This window comes from Micromesistius poutassou (assembly GCF_964030765.1).
Source record: "Micromesistius poutassou genome assembly, chromosome: 23".
Classification (NCBI taxonomy): domain Eukaryota; kingdom Metazoa; phylum Chordata; class Actinopteri; order Gadiformes; family Gadidae; genus Micromesistius; species Micromesistius poutassou.
In genome coordinates this window covers 3,964,841-3,984,840 of record NC_140293.1, presented here as the reverse complement: position 1 = coordinate 3,984,840, position 20,000 = coordinate 3,964,841, and the positions used below count along the sequence as shown (strand labels likewise).

General features: G+C 48.0%; 1 protein-coding gene across 1 annotated transcript in view; it reads right to left on the bottom strand.

Annotated features, from left to right (window-relative positions):
- The window catches only part of adam19a (ADAM metallopeptidase domain 19a), a 110,551-nt gene that overhangs the window by 19,234 nt on the left and 71,317 nt on the right, over positions 1-20,000 (bottom strand). The window contains exons 6-14 of the mRNA XM_084487205.1: positions 18,639-18,822; positions 15,004-15,069; positions 13,301-13,372; positions 12,417-12,583; positions 10,619-10,703; positions 6,757-6,899; positions 4,964-5,141; positions 1,600-1,689; positions 607-802 (exon numbers count right to left, since the gene is read on the bottom strand). Of these exons, the coding sequence (XP_084343331.1) occupies positions 607-802; positions 1,600-1,689; positions 4,964-5,141; positions 6,757-6,899; positions 10,619-10,703; positions 12,417-12,583; positions 13,301-13,372; positions 15,004-15,069; positions 18,639-18,822 (1,181 nt within the window). The remainder of the gene's footprint in view (positions 1-606; positions 803-1,599; positions 1,690-4,963; positions 5,142-6,756; positions 6,900-10,618; positions 10,704-12,416; positions 12,584-13,300; positions 13,373-15,003; positions 15,070-18,638; positions 18,823-20,000) is intronic.

Sequence of the window (20,000 nt, the reverse complement as noted above, 5' to 3'; positions counted from 1 at the left end):
CTCTCTGAACACCGACCGCGACAACACACGGGTCAGTGGTGTGCGGTGTGATATATATATTCCTAAAGATAAGATATATGTATACATACGTGTTTGTTTGTGTGAGTGCATGTGTGCGTGTGTGTGTGTTCACAAGCTTGTGTGTGTGTGTGTGTGTGTGTGTGTGTGTGTGTGTGTGTGTGTGCGCTTGCGTGCGTGTGCGAGTGCAATGCGTGCGCACGTGTGTCCGTGCACGTGATTTGATTTGTATTACGAATTTAAGTACAAACAACTCCAAGGAGTATCAAATATACAATAATCCCAGAGGATAACCCTTAAAAGCATTACTTAAAACACTTATTTCCAAAGTGCATATTTGAGTGTGTACGTATGCATGCGCATGTGTGTGGAGTGTATGCATGAGTATTCGTGTGTGCACGTGTATGTGCGCGTGCACATGTGTGGGCATGTGCGCGTGCGCATGTGCGTGTGCATGTGTGTGTGCGTTTGTGTGCTTGTGCGTGTGAGCATGTGCGTGTGTGTGCATGTCTGTGCATGCACATGTGCGTGTGTGTGTGTGTGTGTGTGTGTGTGTGTGTGTGTGTGTGTGTGTGTATGCCAGCGTACCATATCCCCAGAGCTGCAGGCACTGCTGCTCGTGTGTGAGGCACATGCCGTTGTAGCAGTAGGCCGCGCGGTACTGGCACGACGAGCCGTCCAGCAGGTACACGTTGGCCGGGCAGTAGGGCGACGCCCCCGTGCAGTACTCGGGCAGGTCACATGACCCCGCCGGCCCGCGGCACATGGTCCCCGCCTGCTTCAGCTGGAGGGGAAGAGGAAACGACGTCATCGCCCGAACCGATGCTACCTAGCGTGTAGCTCCGCCTCTCGGGGGCTTTGGTGGGAAGGCTTGCCTTGTTATTTTTTATGTTTTAAATGAAAAATGATAAATACAATTCTAGAAAGGGTTGTATGTAGCTACAAAAGCCCATCTATCTGATGTTTTCTTGATGTTTATTTGATGTTTTCTGTATGTGCTACTTCTATGTTTCGCCACCCACCAGACACAACCTTTTGCTCTTCAACGTCAGCTACTCATTATTATATCATTTGTTGTTCACGGTGTAAAAATGCCTGCTTTGTAAATGTCAAACAGCCCTGGTTTGGCTGCAAATCTCCACAGAGCCCGCTGATATCTGTTTTTTTCTCTCCTCACTCTATATCTCACCCTCCTCCCCCCCCCCCCTCCCCCCCCTGAGTGTGCTAACTCAATAAATAACGTGCAAATGAAAACATTTGGCCAAAAATAAAGAGAGTGTTTCTTCACACCTCTCTCGTCCAAAATGAAAGTGTGAATTTATTTGTTTTATTTAATGCCCGTGGCAGAGGGGTGGCTGAACGAGGAGAAGGCGCTCAGTAGAGGCTGGTGTTTATCTGGGATGACAGCGTGCCAAAAGGGTGCCATCACTGCACATAAGGAAATCCAAAAACGAAATTGACAGTGAGAGCGCCAGCCTTCGCTGTTGTAAGAGTGCCATAGCCGGCGTGTGCGTGCGCACATGTGTGTGTGTGTGTGTGTGTGTGTGTCTGTGTGTGCATGTGTGAGTGTTCCAGTCTTACTTTGCAGCTCTCGCAGCAGACACCGTGGGCACACTGAGCCTCCTCCTTCAGCGTGCAGTTGTTTGCGTTACAGCAGTCATTGGTGCATTCCTGGGAAAGAAACACACACACACACACACACACACACACACACACACACACACACACACACACACACGCACACAGTGAGTGATAAAGCGATCACAAACAAATGAATAAAAGCATGAGCCGCTGGACTCTGACCCGCGACTCAGTCTGGGCAGCGGTGTGTCCCCTCTCTGCTGGACAGCCTCTGCTGGACTCGGTAACAACAAGGCTTTAACCTCTTGTCACTTTGTGACGTCCAGCAGTGGTGCTCAACCTTTGACGTTCGTCGACCGGCTTGTAAACAAACGGCACAAAGTGTATAAATAAACACACAGCAGCGAAGCAAAGAGTGCCCACGTCCCCTTAATAAGTATTGCGAGAAGGCCCTCACAGGTGGGATGTTACTTTGCAGGGAGAATGATGATCAACGTTGGCCAACAGCGAAAAACCGTTCTCCCCCAACGGAGAGATGATGAGTCTCCTCAAATAATTATAATTATTATCAAAATTATGATAATGATGATGACAATGATTATTCGTCGCATTTACACACCGCTCTGCAAGGCACGCTAAGCGCCCAGCGAGAACTATCCAATTAGAGGCCGGGCCGCTGATTATGGGGGCCGCGTCGGTACAAAACCAGGTCAGGAACCTGGCCGGGACGCCTGGCCGAAAGCTGGCGCCCTTGTACAGGAGAGCTGCATCAGTGCACCCTCTGCCAGCACCCCAGGGTGTCCCTTCACCGGACGGACCGGGCCAGCCCTGCCCTAGCCTCCAGGGAGACCAGCAGTGTGCAAGGAAGGCGGTCTGGTTGTCTCACCATACAGGGGGCATGTGAAAAATTATACATCATTTGTTGTATAGCAACTCTGCCACCTGACTGGGAAGGGGCGACTTGTTCTGTTGCATTCATGATGAGTCATTTAGGGCACAGTGGGGTACGGTTACCGCACTAGAGACAGTGGGGGTAGGCTGTGGACGTTGGGATCGAACCCAGATTGTTTTGACCAGGAGTGAACCCATTCCACCTATTCCACGTCTAATCTACGTTAACACACACTCTAAAAGTACACCTTATGCCCACACTGTTGCTGTGAGCGCATGACGAACAATGACACATTGCCACGTTTCCAATGACCTTGATGCACAAATGAAACGTGGAACGCACGACCTGTAGAATTACAACTAGCAGGAATTGGACGCCACAAAGCCGAGAGGATCACCTCTTGTTGGATATTTTCCTTACGTCCTTACTTGTGTATATTTTCACCACCGACCAAAACCGACAACCTTTTCATCTTTTACTCTTTTTTTTTCTTTCCTTTTTCTCCCTCTCGACTCTCCTGTCTCACACGGATGAAGATGACATCTGCTGTTGCCATGACACCCTCTACAGCGCCACAGATCCACAGACCCCCCCCCCCCCTCCTCCCTCCTCCCCTCCCCCTAACGGACGTGGGAGTTGAAAGTTGAAAGAAAGAAAAAATAATTACACCTCAGAGCCAAGCGGAGGGGGAGGGACTACGGATTAAGACGAACCGAGGAGAGAGCGCCGGCGGTGGGACCCGCAACCCGTTGGCTTGCGAGGTGTGCAGCGCCCGGCGGCTAGGTCACACCGCCGCCACGACAGAACCCCGTTGTCACCGCGGCGCGGTGACCACTTGCACCGGGGAGGCCTTGGCCGGCGTTTGTTGGATCGCTGGGAGAACTACGGCCGGCGGTGGGTGTGTGTGTGTGCACGCTTCGGAGGAGGTGTAAATAAACACGGGCGGGGCGGGGACACTTCTAGGAAGGAGTCTCGCGGGCGAGGCTGTCCATTGGGGGAGATCATTAATAACAAACCTCCACTGTCTCATTAGCAGTGAGCGCTGAGAGATAGCGAGTTTCTGTCTCGCTGCCTTTCTTGTGCGCTCCCTCCCTCCCCGTCGCTCTCTCTCCCTCCCCGTCGCTCTCTCTCCCTCTCCCTCCCTCCCCGTCGCTCTCTCTCCCTACCCGTCGCTCTCTCTCCCTCTCCCTCCCTCCCCATCTCTCTCTCTTTCTCTCCCTTACCAATCTCGGTCTCGCTCCATTTCAATTTTCTCTTTGTTGCTCTATCCTTTCCTCTCGACCTTGCCGTCTCTCGCTTTCAACTCTCTTCTTTCTTCTTTCTATCGACCTCTCTTTTATTCTCGCTCCATTCCCATCTCTCTCACTTGATTTCTCTCTCTTCCTTCCTATCTCTCTTTGTCACTCTCTCCCTTATCATCTCGCTCTTTATCTCTCTCCCTTCCCCATCTCTCACTCTTAATCTCTCCCCATTCCCATCTCTCACTCTTTATTTCTCTCTCCCTTTGTTTCTCTCTCTCTCTCTCCCAGCCCATCTCTATTTGTCTCTCTCTCTCCCCCATCCCTCTCTCTTTTTGTCTCTCTCTCTCTCCCTTCTCTGCTCCCTCTCTTTGTCTCTCTCGTCCCCTCTCCCCCTCTCTCTCTCTCCCTTCTCTGCTCCCTCTCTTTGTCTCTCGCTCGTCCCCTCTCCCTCTCTCTCTCTCTCCCTTCTCTGCTCCCTCTCTTTGTCTCTCTCTCGTCCCCTCTCCCTCTCATATTGTCTCAGTGAGTGATGTCAGCTGGGGTGTGAATGGGCGTCGTAACAAGCCAGCGTCTTGACACGGTTCCAATCCGCCTCCATCTGTTTGAATCAGGCGGGGCCTTCGCTCGGCTGACTTTTAGGGACTACTGACAATGGTCACGCCTCAAAAAAACCCTGAAAAAAACACCACAGGAGGAAAATGTCCATCCCTTCTTGTCGAATGCCTTTCCAACGCGGGTTACATGCGTCTCATGGCTGACACATGGCTGTCATGGTAACCGCGTTGTTGGCGTTGTTTCACTCCTTTTCTCATGCATCTGAAGGTAAGTTGAGTATTACCGGTCCGTTCAAGGTTTTTATCGGCTGTTGGTGTATTGCCGTCAAGTGCTCACTTGACAAGACAAATCAATAGCAATTCTTTGCTATCGAGGTGAATTCATTATTTAGAATATATATATATATTTATATATAATATGAACTTGTATTACATTAATACATTGGGTATTGATGAAATGATCAAAGCACCATAAACAAATAATTGACGTCTAAAATTTGAACCGCCACTTTTACCCATTCCCCACGACGAAACACTGCACAACAGTCGGGTTTCAAATTGATATTTTACCATCGATCCTAATCGCACAGCCTCCCGTGAGACGCGGTCTTAATCCGCCTTTCATTCACGTTGCACGCCCCTCGCCGTGACGGATCACCGCCTCCACATCTCCTTACCTCCAGCTCCCCGCAGTCGCACTCCTCCCCGTCCTCCACGAAGCCGTTGCCGCACCTCTTGCCCCCCACCAGGTCCTTCATGTTGGGCATGTTGAAGAGGCACATGCCCCCTCCCTTCTGGAAGTAGCTGTCCAGGTCCCGCTTGCTGCAGTGGCTGAACACCTTAGGGAACGGGTGCCTGGGAACCACACGGGACAAAGGGCACGTCTGAGCACCCGGGTCTGAGCACCCGGTCTGGGGACCGGGCCTTCCCAGGACACCAGGGTGTGGTAGCACACTTCAGCCTTCAAATCTTACAGGTGAAAAACCCACCTTTACTCCCTGGGCTTCCTTGTGCCCTGATAGTGAAGGTTTCCTTTTATTTATGTTTTTATATACAGTATTTACGACTATTGGTCCAATGTGTTTTTTGTATTGTTTTTCTTTTGAGTTATCCTCTGTACAGCACTTTGGTCAGTTACTCTGTGTGTAAATGTGCTTTATAAATTTAATTTACTTTACAAACTTATTGTATTTATATATATAAATATATGCCAATCAGCGGACGCCCTTGTTTCCCACAGTATTGTAGTACAGTATTGCCGCGACAGCCAACACTCGTTTCTCCTCCATGTTGTTTCCACTTGTTGGTCGTAACCACCACAGAGGGCCCCCCTCTCGATGCATCTGATTGGACGCAAACGACATGGGCCGCTTTTCTGCAGTGTTGAAGTTTGATCAACTTGAGGCCTTCAGGCCGCTCCCCAGAAAATACGAGGCACTCAGCAATGCAAAAGCAGTGATGAAAACACTTGTTTTCAAGGGAAACGCTCATTGAAAAAGGTTACAAAAGGCCTCCCCAGGCTGAACACGTTCCCATTTCCGGTTAGAAGCGAGAATACATAGCTGGTAGTACTTTAGTGAGAGGATGAGACCAGGGCTCCACTTGAGCTGTTGTTGAATGCTGTTGAATGTTGAATGCACAAATAATTTGATAATGTTTTGCTGTATGTAAATGCACTCGACCGGAAATGGAAAACCGGCGGGCCACTATGAACCATGCCCATTGTGGAACTTTGCCCTCCAGTCGATTCAGCGCTAGATGAAGTCATACATACTTATGGGAAAGATTGAAGGTTGACTGTAGCTGATGTGTTTCAATAGGAGGCCATTACACAGGCAATGAGAATGTCATCTGACTGTTCAGGTGATGCTGGGGTGGGTACGTACTGCCGCAGCAGTACTTAAACACAGACTAGAGGTGAGCGAAGCCATTTGAAATACACCACTCTAGCAGAGCAATGACTGGAGTGCAAGCTTTGCTTTTCCTTTCATGGGATTTTGCCAAGTAGCGATTGCTGCCAACTGTAGCATCGGTAGCCTTGGCGGAGGCTTGAGCTGTCAGAAGAAACTTGGCTGTGAACGCAGCTGCTGTGCTTTTGCTTTAGTCTTGATGCTGTTGATACAGCCATTGCTTTAGTCTTGATGCTGTCACTAGATCCACTGCTATCGTCTTGATGCTGTCACTAGATCCACTGCTTTAGTCTTGATACTGTCGCTAGATCCACTGCTATAGTCTTGATGCTGATCAACTGCTTTAGTCTTGCTATTGTTGCTTGATCCATTGCTTCGGCCTTGATGTTTTCCGTTGGGAAGAATCCCGCTTAAAGGGGCATCGATCACGTCACACACACACAGCTGGTAGCCTTCAGTGGTATTGCTCTATTGCTCTATCTCTTTATGTTTACGGTCGCCTTTCATCAGCACCGGCCCCGGCTGCCCCCACCTCCCCCCCCCCACCCCCCGAGACTGACCCCGTGGCGGCGGCCATCACGCAGCCGCCCTGCTCGGCGGTGGCCTCCACGCAGCAGCCCTCGTAGTCGTGGCTCATGCCGAAGTTGTGGCCGATCTCGTGAGCCATGGTAGCGGCCGCACCGATGGGCAGGTCTGAGTGGTCCTGTGGCACAAACAGATTTGGACGGGATTCAGAACGGTGATAATAACGATGGATCATCACAATAATACAATTATGCCGCTTTTCCACCGCCAGTACCTACTCGACTCGACTCGACTCGACTCGACTCGCCACGCCTTATTTGCGTTTCCATTGGCAAAAAAAGTACCTGGTACCTAGTACCGGGTACTTTTTTTTAGTACTACCTCCGTCGAGGTTCCATGCCAGCGGAGTAGGTACTTTTGTGTGACGTAAACAGGCTGCTGGTAACTGATTGGCCAGCGGCTGTAAATGGGAATATTCACTCAAGTTAAGTTGTGTCCGGCGTGGTTGGAGTCCACGAACCCGCTCCAGAGGGGGACACTGATCAGCGTTTCGCCGTGTGTGTCGCTCCTTTCCCGGGGCTAGAGTTAGGCTGCGCGTCGTTATGTGTGTCGGGCGTGGTTGTGTGTGTCCGGCGTGGCTGGAGTCCACGGACCGGCGTTTCGCTGTTTCGTTTCAGTGTCGTTCCTTTCCTAGGGCTCGAGTTTCGCCTCTATCAACGTTACCGTATGACAACAATAGACGCGCAGTCATTGCGCTTTTTATTTTATTTTATTTCCCATCATAACCTTTCCCGGGAATCAGGAAATAGTCTTGATCAGATTCAGATTTCCCGGGAATCGCGTCTCCCGTGATTAAAACCTAATGACGACCCGCCCATGGTGGAGAGGTTCTTTTCTACGACCCGCCCACATTGAAGAGGTACTTTTTTAGATGGAAACGCAACCAAACCGAGTTGAGTCGAGGCGAGTCGAGTCGAGTCGAGTTGGTACTGGCGGTGGAAAAGCGGCATTAGAGTCATCATCATCATCATCATCATCATCATCATCATCATCATCATCCTCATGGAGACGACACTCTTGTATGTGCACTTCCCACAAAAAAAGCTGGACACAACCGACAGACACACAGAGAAACACCACACGCACACAGATTTACATTCATATGGCACACACGTTAACATATCACACACACACGGGCATTGCCCACACATTTAAACATATGACTTGTGCACATGCAGCATACATCCAGCAACATAAGTTTACTGACTGGTCCAAGAAGCTTTTTTAATCTGTGCCGGGGAACAAAGTGTAACACACACACTAATCAGGACGTGGATGTTACGATGTTTGGTTTTCATCCCGTCCTGTTGCAGATGCTCTCTGTAGCCGGCATACCTGGACGCCATGGTCCGTTCTTGGATAAGCACTCAGGTGAACCTGGTTTGTTTTTGGAGGAGAACTCAGGTGAACCTGGTCTGTTCTTGGAGGAGAAAGGCAGCCTCAGAGTCGGAAGTTGCTTAACTAACGCAGCTCTCCATCCGCGTGGGAAGCAACAAGTAACCCTCCCCAGAGACAGCCCCCGGTTCACCATCGAGGAGCAGGAAAGACAATAAAAGAGCTCCGATCCAAATGGGCACATGGGTCTGGAGATATAGCAATGCAATCTCTCCACTCATGGCATGCATGAGTGCATCAGGTGCAGAAGATGCACAGAGCAACAGAGAAACCGAAAATAGATTTTAAATACACGAAAATGTATCGTCTCTACCTTCCGTTGAGATAAAACACAGAGGATCAGGGCTAATGGAAGAGGAACACAAACAACACGACACTCATCGTCACCATTCAGGGAAGACAATCTAGCCTCGGAACATGGCCGTGTGCAGTGGTGGCCTCGAAGAACAACATGAAATATTCCCCCGGTAACAACATCCATTTGTATCTCGACAGGAGCAGCCAGGCCGTCACTCAGGGCCTCCCTGGAACAAACCCCTCCGTACTAAACCGAGACCCTGTGCCTCAGGTGTGACGTCAGAGCGAGGCGGCTACGATTGTGTGTCTGTGTGTCTGACTTAAAACATATATGATATGCCGCAACTGTGGGTCTATTTAATGATATGCGGCAATACATTAACAAACATTGTTTGTTACCAGTATTGTATACATTATTATCGTTATCGACTTGTGTTCATAATATGCATGTGTCCCCCCATTAATATACATCGCCATGGACTGTATTATGTGTTACGTGTTTAGTTTGCGCATTCATTCATTCTTTTGAACACTCACTTGCGGTAAAACTATGTTTTCTCATGATCAAATACTCATCAATCCTAAAAGTTATGGGCTTGTACACGATGTCTGTGTCAAGAACATATGTGTTTGCTGTATGGTGTTTGCAGATGCATTGATATAAAAGTAGGGCCTACAACTTACCGCTGTATCAGCTGTTCTTTCCCAAATCATTTAACCAACCATTTACCCTAAAATTAGATTTTGTTTTGAAAGCCTGGAATATACTTTGCTCGAATGTATTATTGTTATTATTATTATTTTAACGCATGCCATAGCCTACTATACTTCATTCATGTTCATTCATGCAGCCCTATTGAAAAAAAAGTTTCCACAATCCACACGCTATTTCTATGCAGTTTCACACGTATGAATAATCTTTGACATCATAATATTTAAACCAAGTTAATAGTTTGCATGTTTGTGCTGTATATAGCCTATGTGTGTGTAAGCATAGGCTATGTTGTAGTTCCGACCTGCCATGGCACTTCAAAATAGTAACAACAACTGCGCTATCCGCTATAGACCAGGTATTTCGGTCAGTGGCGCAATTGCATTGGCGCATTTTTTAGATCACTAAAATAGCACCAAGTATCATTTGCGCCGGAACACGCCCCTGCTTTTCGCCGACACGCCTCTCCAGGCGCAAGTGTAGTGGCGCCTGGTTGCTGCGGGGGAAAATCAGCTTTGCGCCGGGTGTTAACTAGCAATGACACATGCGTCGGTGTAGAAAGTCAATTACGCCGGGCGCAAGATAGAGCCCAAAAACTGCGACTGCCAGACACCACCTCCTCGCACATCGCCAGGGCAACCCTGACCTCACAATGTCAAAGTCTCACTTGTTATATCACGACGCAATGATTTCACTCGGGGAGCGATGTGTCCAATGTTTTGAGTCTCTGCGTCGGTCACCATTCAGGGAAGTGAATCCAGCCTTGAATCATGGCCACAATGGTGGCCTCGGAAAACCGCCACACGAAATGCTCCCCCGGTAAACACATCCGTCTGTATTGTATCGCTTGAATGTTAGACGCATTTTGAACTGCACTCATCATCCGTCACATCCATTTTTTCCTTTCTCGCACGGCGGAGTGTGATGAATAGAAGGGAAAAACTAATCCTGTGAAAGATGACAAGCTCGCCATTAAAACCTCGGGGGATTGCGAGAAGGTGGGGGGGGGTCCCATTATCGATCCAAGCCCCCAAAGCCACCAGAATGGAAAGCCAGCGTTGGTTGTTTTGGCTGGGGCGTGGGACGCAGTCACCCCCTTGGGGGCTTCGGTGTGCTACAATAGGTCTGGATCCTCAGGAAAATCTGCAGCCGCATAGGGGGGTTAATTGTCTATTAGCGGGTGATCAGGCTGGGAAAACATATCGATTCCTGCTTCACTTCCCCGAGAAGTATTCCACCACCCGCGCATACACACCGAGGCTGGAGGTAACACACACACACACACACACACACACACACACTCCCACAGAAAGAGAGACGAATGGGATTCGTATGAGCAATTGAAAATGGTTCATGCTGTGAGGAGAAAATTGAGAGATAATGCCAGCGAAAGGGAGAGCGGGTTTCCATGTTTCCTTTCATTTTCCACCTACCACGTTGATGCCTCCGGAGTTCTCCAGGCTGCACATCCCCTCCAGAGGGGCCATGCCAATGGTGGTCCCCTTAAAAATCACCCCCCTGTCAAGGAGACACACACAGACACACACACACTATAACATCAGGTGCATCAAGTGCAGCTCTTAACCCATTTCTTCAGACCTCTCTTCTCGACATGAACCTTTCCCCGGTCGACGTGCCAAGGCTCCACATTGTGATTGGAAGGGGAAGAGGCTGATGGGGCCCTGCTGAAGGAGCCCCCCCGCCAGGGGGCCTCGCAAACTAAACGGTAAGTCGGTCAAAATCACGTTGTTGTGCGGCAAGTGAAATAGAATTGTGATAAAAAATGCAAAACTCGAGTGAGGCTAATTATAGACCACAAGGGGCAACCTGACCTTTTTTCTGTTCATGTGAATGCGTGTGTGTGTGTTTGTGTGTGTGTGTGTGTGTGTGAGCGTGCATGTGTGTGTGTGTACGCATGAATGTGTGTGTGTGTGTGTGTGTGTGTGTGTGTGTGTGTGTGTGTGTGTGTGTGTATTTGTGTGTGCATGTGTGCATGTATGCATGTGTCTGTTTGTGTTGAGTGCGTGTATGTTGCATGTGTGTGTGTGTGTGTGTATGTGTGTTTGTGCTCATGTGTACATATGTGCGTATTCATGTGTGTGTATGTGCATGTGTGTATGTGTGCGTGTGTGAGTGTGCGTGTGTGTGTGTGTGTGTGTGTGTGTGTCTGTATGGCTCAAGGTGTTGTGGAGCCCCAATTAGGTCAAAATGAGGCAAGATCTTTTTGGCTAATAAATCCCCAGTTTGGATAATGATTTGTCAACTAAGACACTGATGAAGTGTGAAACCGTCTCTGCACCGCTCTGACTGATGCTCAGACTGTTTGTCATTAGCAGAACATTCATTGAGACGAGGCGAGGGCCACGCCACCGCAGCTCATTTTGTGGTTGAAAGAAAATCCGCCACAAACACATCTCTGCACCTGAAATGAAGGTTGATGAAGTGACGTTACGTGAACCCCTTTGTCGTGGAGAAGAAAAGAAACAGTTTGTATCGAATAAATAAAAACTGTGATAAAGGTTTGTAACGTTTGATTCAATTTGCAGATCAATAACTCGATGTGCCAAAGTTGAGCTGTTTATAACACGTGTTTACACAGAGTCCTCTCTTGCCTCCTACCCCCTCTCCCCCCGTCCCGTTCCCCTCAAAGCTGACGTTGGTTGTAATTCTATTCTCTAATATTAACATTGACAATAATATTAATAATAACAATAATAAACTGCATTTATAACACACTTTGCAAGGCACCCCACGCGTTTGACACTGATCCTACTCACACACGATCAATATCTCCAGATTTGAATTTGGATTGTATCTATTCAAATCTTCCTCTGGCTGGGAGAGAGAGGTTGAAACTGCTGCGGTCCACCAGGCCCCTCTGAGAGAGTGTGTGTGTGTGTGTGTGTGTGTGTGTGTGTGTGTGTGTGTGTGAGAGTGTGAGTTTGAGTGTGAGAGAGAGAGAACAAGAGAGAGAGTGTGCATGTATGTGTGCGAGTACAAGTGCGAGTGTGTGTGTGTGTGTGTGTGTGTCTGTGTGTGAGAGCGTGTGTGTGTGAGTTTGAGTGTGAGAAAGAGAGAGAGAGTGTGTGTATAAGTGCGTGAGTGCGTGTGCATGTGCATGCATGCAAGTTTGAGTGTGAGAGAAAGAGAAAGAGAGAGAGTGGGCATGTGCGCGTGCGTGAGTGTGTGTGGGAGTGTGCGTGTGTGTGAGTGTGTGGCTGGCGGACTCACGTGAGGAGCTGGGCGTTGTCGTGCTTCTTGCGGGCCTTGAGCTTCTGCCTCCACTGCAGGAAGGACCAGAGGGTGGTGTTGGGCTCGCCCGTCACGATGCACTGGTCCCGCTCCGTCCACACCTCCAGGCCGATCAGCGGCACCCGGATGTTCAGCGCCCTGTAGAACTGCAGCGCGCGCACACACGCACGCACACACGCACACACGCACGCACACACGCACACACACACACACACACACACACATATGTGCAGACGCTCGCACGCATACACATATGCACACATAGACACACACACACACACACACATAGACACACACACAGTTGAGAGTTGTGTGATTGTGAGCATGCAGCAGCCCAGGCCTGGAGCCTGTACCTAAACTCTAGTCCCCACTCCTACTCATGAGAGTGTGTGTGTTTCTCTCTGGAGGGCTGACTGGAGGACCCTTTAGATGAAATCACCGCGGGGGTGGAGGGGGGGGGGGGGGAGGAGGAGGTTAAGCAATCCTATTGAGGCTGCTGCCCACTGCCAGCGATCTGTTTACATTCCCTCGATTGCCTGTCATTCCCAATCACGTTAATCACCTCCATGCTATGGATGGGCTGTGCTGGCGGTGGTGTTGGTGGTGGTGGTGGTGGTGGTGGTGGGGTATCAGTAGATTAACTACTGGTCCAACCCGTGTATCATAATGCGACGACGGAGCAGCCATGTAGGAACCATGGTAACTCATTGGGTGCCACGACTTTTATTAGTTCGCCACTATCACATTTAGCTTCGTGTCAGCCGCCCTCCAGCCCACTCCCCCTCGCCCGCCCCCCCCCATCCCTCATCCCCCTCCCACCAAATAGGAATGAGGAGCCACCGTGGTGCTGGAGCCGGCCTTACCTTATCCACATAATTGGCAATTTCCATTATCCGCAGCTTGGTCTTGTGGTAGTCCTTGTTTTGCTGTGTGAACTGGGTGACACAGGGGGTGGGAGACGAGAGAGAATCAATTGCTGTGAATCTGTGACTTTGTGAATGAGGAGCGGTCGAGGGGAGGCAGGTGATGGGTTAGTACGCAGCAGGGGCCACTCTGGTGTGTTTTTCCACTTCACTTGAAAGCGAAACCTTGGAAAATCTCGAAAAATACCTTTTTTATTTTATTATTTTTGCTATTTTGATGGTGTATAGCGGTGGATGTGGCCCTAGTCACGGCTGTGTTTTTGTCACAAGTATGTGCTTTCGATTTTGAAGCCCCTGTTAATCGCCCTTGAAAGAAGTGCCTGATTATTTAAGCTGTTATAGGCCTTCCAACTTTAAATACCCTAGTGGTTTTTTTACTTCTATTGGTGACAAAAAAATGAAATAACCCACAAGAAACGCGTGGCAGTACCGGCAATTCAATAATAGACACATGTTGAATGCATTCAATCCATCTATTTAACTATCCATTCTCATCTATCTGTCACAGGTTCGTCTGATGCTCCATTCATAAATGATCCCATGTGTATATGGAGAATAAACCACTGCTAAGGCTTTAAGACACGAACGCGGCGATAAACAAACAGACAATTTGGTGGCGGTAATTATTTCTGCGCCACTGCTCAGATTAAAGCTTGTTTTCTGAGGCAGGGTGTGTTATGTCCCGAGCCGAAACATACAGAAGAACAAGCAAGAGGAGAGGACGAGATGACTATGAGCTGATTAGTTTAACAAAAAGAGAAAAAGTAGCAAGAGTAAAAAGTTGCAGCCATTTAAGGGACGTTGGACATTCTCTGTGGCTAGAAAGAAAGAAAGCTACGAATGGGCAAAAAGGGCCGAGCTAATTTAGATTAAACTATTGCACTCGTATGTATTCCTCCAGGCAGTGCCATGTCATTACAGTGATTAGTTACTCTTTAACACTGTTGTCACCCTGAAGCTGACCTTAACTTGACAACTTGACAAATACACAATTCCGCTTTAACCACACAAGCTAGCTAACAGTTGAATTAGCATCGGAACATGAGCCAACACAGAGTCATTCGTCAATAAGACGAATCGTCGGAGGCTTATTGATTCAGACAAAGTCCTGCATAGTGCGCTCATTATTTTGATCAGGTTCATATGTAGGGATTAGTCAAAAGCTGCAAATGGCGGAGACAGTTGGCTAGCACCACTACCTGCAGCTTATGAGGAGAAAAATGTATTTGAGAACCCCTAGCAAAGTTTGTTTATCATTTATTTATTACTTAATTTATTAATTTATATTTTTGTCTATTTTTTTTGTATAATTTGTCCCATTATTTTATATAATTTAAGTTAGGCTTTTATTCATTGTGCCTTGTATATAATATTGAGAGGTGTAATCATTTCTTTGCCAACAATTTTGTAAATTAATTCATTTTCAATAAAAAAAAACTAACACAGTTGGCTAACAGTGATAAGCTAACAGAGTTGGCTAACAGTGATAAGCTAACAGAGTTGGCTAACAGCGATAAGCTAACAGAGTTGGCTAACAGTGATAAGCTAACACAGTTGGCTAACAGCGATAAGCTAACACAGTTGGCTAACAGCCTATGCTTACACAGACAAGCTAACACGGTTGGTAGTTATGATATTCTTACCAGTGCGTGGTCAGCTACGATATACAGCTCCATATACTTGGTGGTTCCCCAACTTTCCCGCTTCACCTAGGTGTAAGAGGTGGGAAAAAAAAGCCTGGTTGATTTTTAAAATTCCTTAAAGACAGTTTGAATCTTTTATTCTGTTTTGGGGCAATGTGACGCAACTCCGTGTAAAACAGCACACTATTATCATAGCAGAGGAAGGGATGTGAATGAATATTTGATGTGCTTGAAACCGAGATACCTTCACAAAAAGAAAATACTGTGCAAAGTACATTACAAAGTCGGCGTTCATACAAAATACATAGCATAACCCTTTTCTTGAACATTTCCCTTTGCCCTGTCACTTGACGCTCGTAAATATTGAGAGACACAGAGACAGAGGTTCTATGGACACTATTATTATTATTATTATTGGCATTTTTCTTTTGCAAACTGTTTCTCCTACTTACACACTACCCTTAGCAGGGCTATTGCTTTGTAGCATTAGCATGCGGCCCTGCAGACACTTAATAGCCGGCATTAGGGAGAGGCTGGTGTGTTGTTAAAAGCCATTGATTCACAGGTGCCTTGGTAGCTGCCTTGGACCGCGGGCACAGCTGACACCTCCCGCTTTAGCAGGACATGCTCACGGCCCTGGGAAGAGAGGCCCGAAAGTCCCACACACACACACACACACACACACACACACACACACAGATACACAGAGATACACACTTCCAAGTCTATTATTATGATATATGGGTGTTAGTGTGTGTGTGGTGTGTATGTGTGTGTGTATGTGTGTGTGTGTGTGTGTGTGTGTGTGTGTGTGTGTGTGTGTGTGTGTGCGCATGTGTGTACGTCTCTCTCTCTCTCTCTCTCTTTCACATAAACATACACACTTAGTCCAGACACACATACACAGTCTGGCTTTTTATTTCCAAAGCAAGAGGTGTGCAAGCCCTTGTGGAGAGAGGGGGAGTGGGGGGTCAGTGGGTGAGCCCCTTCATGGCTGAATAACAGGGCTGGATTAATGGGTGGCAGTGGAGGGGACTGGGGTTAGGCTTGGGTTGGGTTTTGGGGGTGGAGGAGAGGAGGAGGGCGGGGGGTATCGGGAAAGATCAACAAAAACAACGGGCCATGTGGCACAGGAGAGCCGAGAGGAAGAGAAAGCGTTGGGAAAAAGGGTGCGGCCCTGAGGAAGGAAAAACATCAGTAGGGGAAGGGAGAGAGAGAGAGAGAGAGAGAGAGAGAGAGAGAGAGACATTTGGAGGAAATAGAGAGAGAGAGAGAGAGAGAGAGAGAGAGAGAGAGAGAGAGAGAGAGAGAGAGGTAGAGCGAGAGAGAGAGGGAGGGAGGGAGGGAGGGAGGGAGAGACATTTGGAGGAAAGAGAGAGAGAGAGATAGAGAGAGAGAGGGAGAGAGAGAGAGAGACATTTGGAGGAGAGAGAGAGAGAGAGACATTTGGCGGAGAGAGAGAGAGAGAGAGAGAGAGAGAGAGAGAGGGCAATGAACAGAGAGATAGAGCGAGAGAGAGAGAAATAGCAGATGTGGTGGAGCGTTCAGGGTGATTATAAGAACTGCTAAATGGTAAACAACGTGTTCCTGGCTTCTTCTGGTTCTTTTCTTTTTTCTTTATCGACAAAGACATCAGACTTCCACTAAATTGGAGACATTTTATTGAAAGGAATTAGACCAACTTATTGGAACAAATGATTAAACAATTAGCTTTGGCAAGGGGGAAAGAAGCCTCTGGCTATTTCAAATGTCTGCATATAGATTCCAGGGGAGTACACAGACTGACTGAGAATACATATGCAACGCTACAAAGGAGACACACCCAAAGAAAGCCCTAACTTTATGGCTTTATGGTCGATATGGGTGCAAGGCTAAGGCTCTATAATAAATGATTAAAGCCATTTATAAAGGGTTGGCAGATTTCTTTCTTACTCCAAGACCTTAAGGAGCAGGTAAGTGGAGCACAAATTATGCCTCAGACTTTATCGGCATACATGCAGAAGGTGGAGGTAAAAACATAAAATACAATGCTGGCTGGCTGGCTACATTATGACATCTCCCGGGAAACTGCTTGTCAAAACAGCCCCGTAGAAGGCAACCGCTAGCTAGATATAATACTATTTAATAGTTTTGGCTCATAGGCCAATCCATGCCTACTAACACAAATCGTAGCAGCCTTGTACTGGATTTGTTAATGGTTTATGTTCATCACGCATGAAAACAAGATTGGGGAAAACAGTGATTTGCCGACGATTGCTTCCCCCTTAGGCAAGGAGAGAGCGTGGCGTGTCACGGCAGGTTGGAGACCTGCCGTGGTTTTAAGGTGCGTTTTAAGGTGCGCTCTCGATTTATCACACGTGTTGCTTTTGATTGACGGTTAAACCGTGAACCGCCTCTTTTAGGGGGAGGTTTTTACAAACTGATGTAGCCCGACCCTAATGTGCATGACGTATGCTACGTATGTACGCTACCCATACATAGCTCACCTGTGTTGCACCTGAAAGTGCATCATCTAATACACCATTCGTAATATTTTACACATGGCAGCGTAGCATTACTCAGACCCCGTGAACGCTTGACGCATGTCGCCCATCGTCACGTACGCACAGGTTCCACATCAACATATGCAGGCGGTGGTGGTGGTGGTTCTGGTTTTTCTAGGGGGAATTCCCAGCAGGTGGATGACAGCGCAGGGAATGCAGCCCGGCACACAGTGTGCGTGTGTGTGTGTGTGTGTGTGTGTATGTGTGCGTGCATGTGTGCGTGTGCGTGCATGTGTGCGTGTGCGTGTGCACACGACGTCCTGTGAGTCACACGGCGCCTCGGTGGCTCGCTGCCGACGGCGTTTCAAACAGAACGCCTCGAGGGGGGCCAGCTCTGGACGGTCCGTAATCAGCGTGTTTGTGTCTGATGGCGGCGGCTCGTCGTTGAGTGACGGCGGTCGGGGGGGGGGGGGGCGGGGGGGCGCCGTATACACAAACAAAAGGTGAGGCATCGGGCCGTGTCGTTCGTACGTGCCTCGAATCCGAGGTGGAGGGACGGCGTGAGACACCTCCATGGCTGACTGTGTGTGAAAATGTGCTGGTGCGTGCGTGTGTGTGTGTGTGTGTGCGCGCGTGTGCGTGCGTGTGCGTGCGTGCACGTGTGCAGCATGCAAAATGTCTATATTATACACCTCCACCTTCGGAAGAGGTGTGTATATATAGTGTGTGGGTGGTGTGTGTCCTACTATATACACCACTGCCCTTGGAAGAGGTTTGTATGTATTGTGTGTGCGTGTTGGGGGGTATGTCCTCCTGCTATAGACACCTCCACCTTGGGGTAGAGGTGTGTGTATAATGTGTGTGCGTATGGGTGGTGTATGGCACGTGTGTGTCCTGAGGTGTGAGTGCCACACGACGCATTTCATTGCTCATTTTCCGGGAAAATAAATGGGAGGAAATTACATGTAATTGTCGTTGTCATGGTAATGCATCGTATGTTCAGTCAGGGGGCACGGAGCAAAAATATCCGTCCATATTTCATGACATACAAGATAGACATATTTGTAAGACATGAAGCATTGCATTGTGGGAATTTATATGGATGGTACTAGGATTGAACAGAAAACGTGTGGATGGATCCTGGGCACTCACTCTTTGGTGCAGCGGTCGGAGGAGATCCGACAGTTGACCGGGGTGGCCTGTCTGGTGGCCATGGCCGCAAGTCCCGCCTCTGAGGGGCAGGTCCTCAGCGCTCATCAGCCAATGTTGGAGAGGGCTCTCTCCGATGATTGGCTCCAGGTAGTAGGTGTCACTGGAGTTCAAGGATATCAGACCCCTGGATTGGGTGAGAGGAGGACATGGCGGTTACAGCCACACACAGTGCATTTTGGAGTCACGTGAGATAGGAATCTGAAATACAGGGTCAGGAAATGTACGATTTCCTTCATCAAGTAAGACAAACCAAATCATTCATTCCAAAGAATCACAACGTGAGCTCGTTCAGTTCATATGTGGTTGTGCAAATTAAATCAGAGACTATGCTTGTCCATTTTGAAACAATACTTTTATGGCTTTTATGGCTTTCAATCTTTTATTTTGTTTTCCTTGTTGCAATGGGACCAATGTGCAGCACTTAGAAAGGCAAAGAAAGAAATGTCGCGGAATGAGTGGATTATAGAAAGTATGTCCAGAGTCTGTGTTTTGGTTCTTCTCCACAAGAGAACATGTTAAAGGGAGAGCCATTACAAGCCGTTTGAAAATCTGCCTTTTCCTCTGTTTTAGTGACATCCCAAGTGGGAGGGTCCACCTAGATGTATGATGGATAGATAAGCAACGTTTGCTACTGTCCACTGGGTAGGCTGGTAGACTGATCTATCCAGCACACATCTAGGTGGACACAGATCTTCAAAAGGCTAGTGATGGCTAATCACACTCGCACCTGGTGGAAGAATATCACCACTTTAATATCCCTATTTACAGGACACAATAGCTCCATGAAAGCACAAGTAACTGGATAATAGCAGAAGGTTTTATGAAACCCTGTCGCAATCTGTGATTCACAGCACTGTGAACTTACTAAGGTCAGCATGATTTATTATAAACTGTCTCGAAGCTGACAGAAATTATGTAGCCGATAAGGGAATACAAATTTTGACGCTCTGCATCTTAATACTTGTTTAGGATCACCATTATTGCTGTGTGGAGGGAAAGTTTAATTACTTTAGTTTTAGGCTTGAGCAATACAATATGGACAAACCCTTATCCCAATGACACACTCATTAACCTCCTGGCATAGACAGTTTCATCTTAGATTGGGTATTTTGCATGTACATCTCAAGTCAAACAGAAGCCAGCTCGGTCACAGTGGATTTCAACAAAATATCTTAGGAACCATTCGGATGCATAGAGGATATTTTAAGCATGGCAGTTGTGTGCGACAAGCATTATTCTGCAGCTATTAGCTCCTTTAAAACCTCTGAGGCTTTTGGCCAGAACACAAGGCCATTTTACATG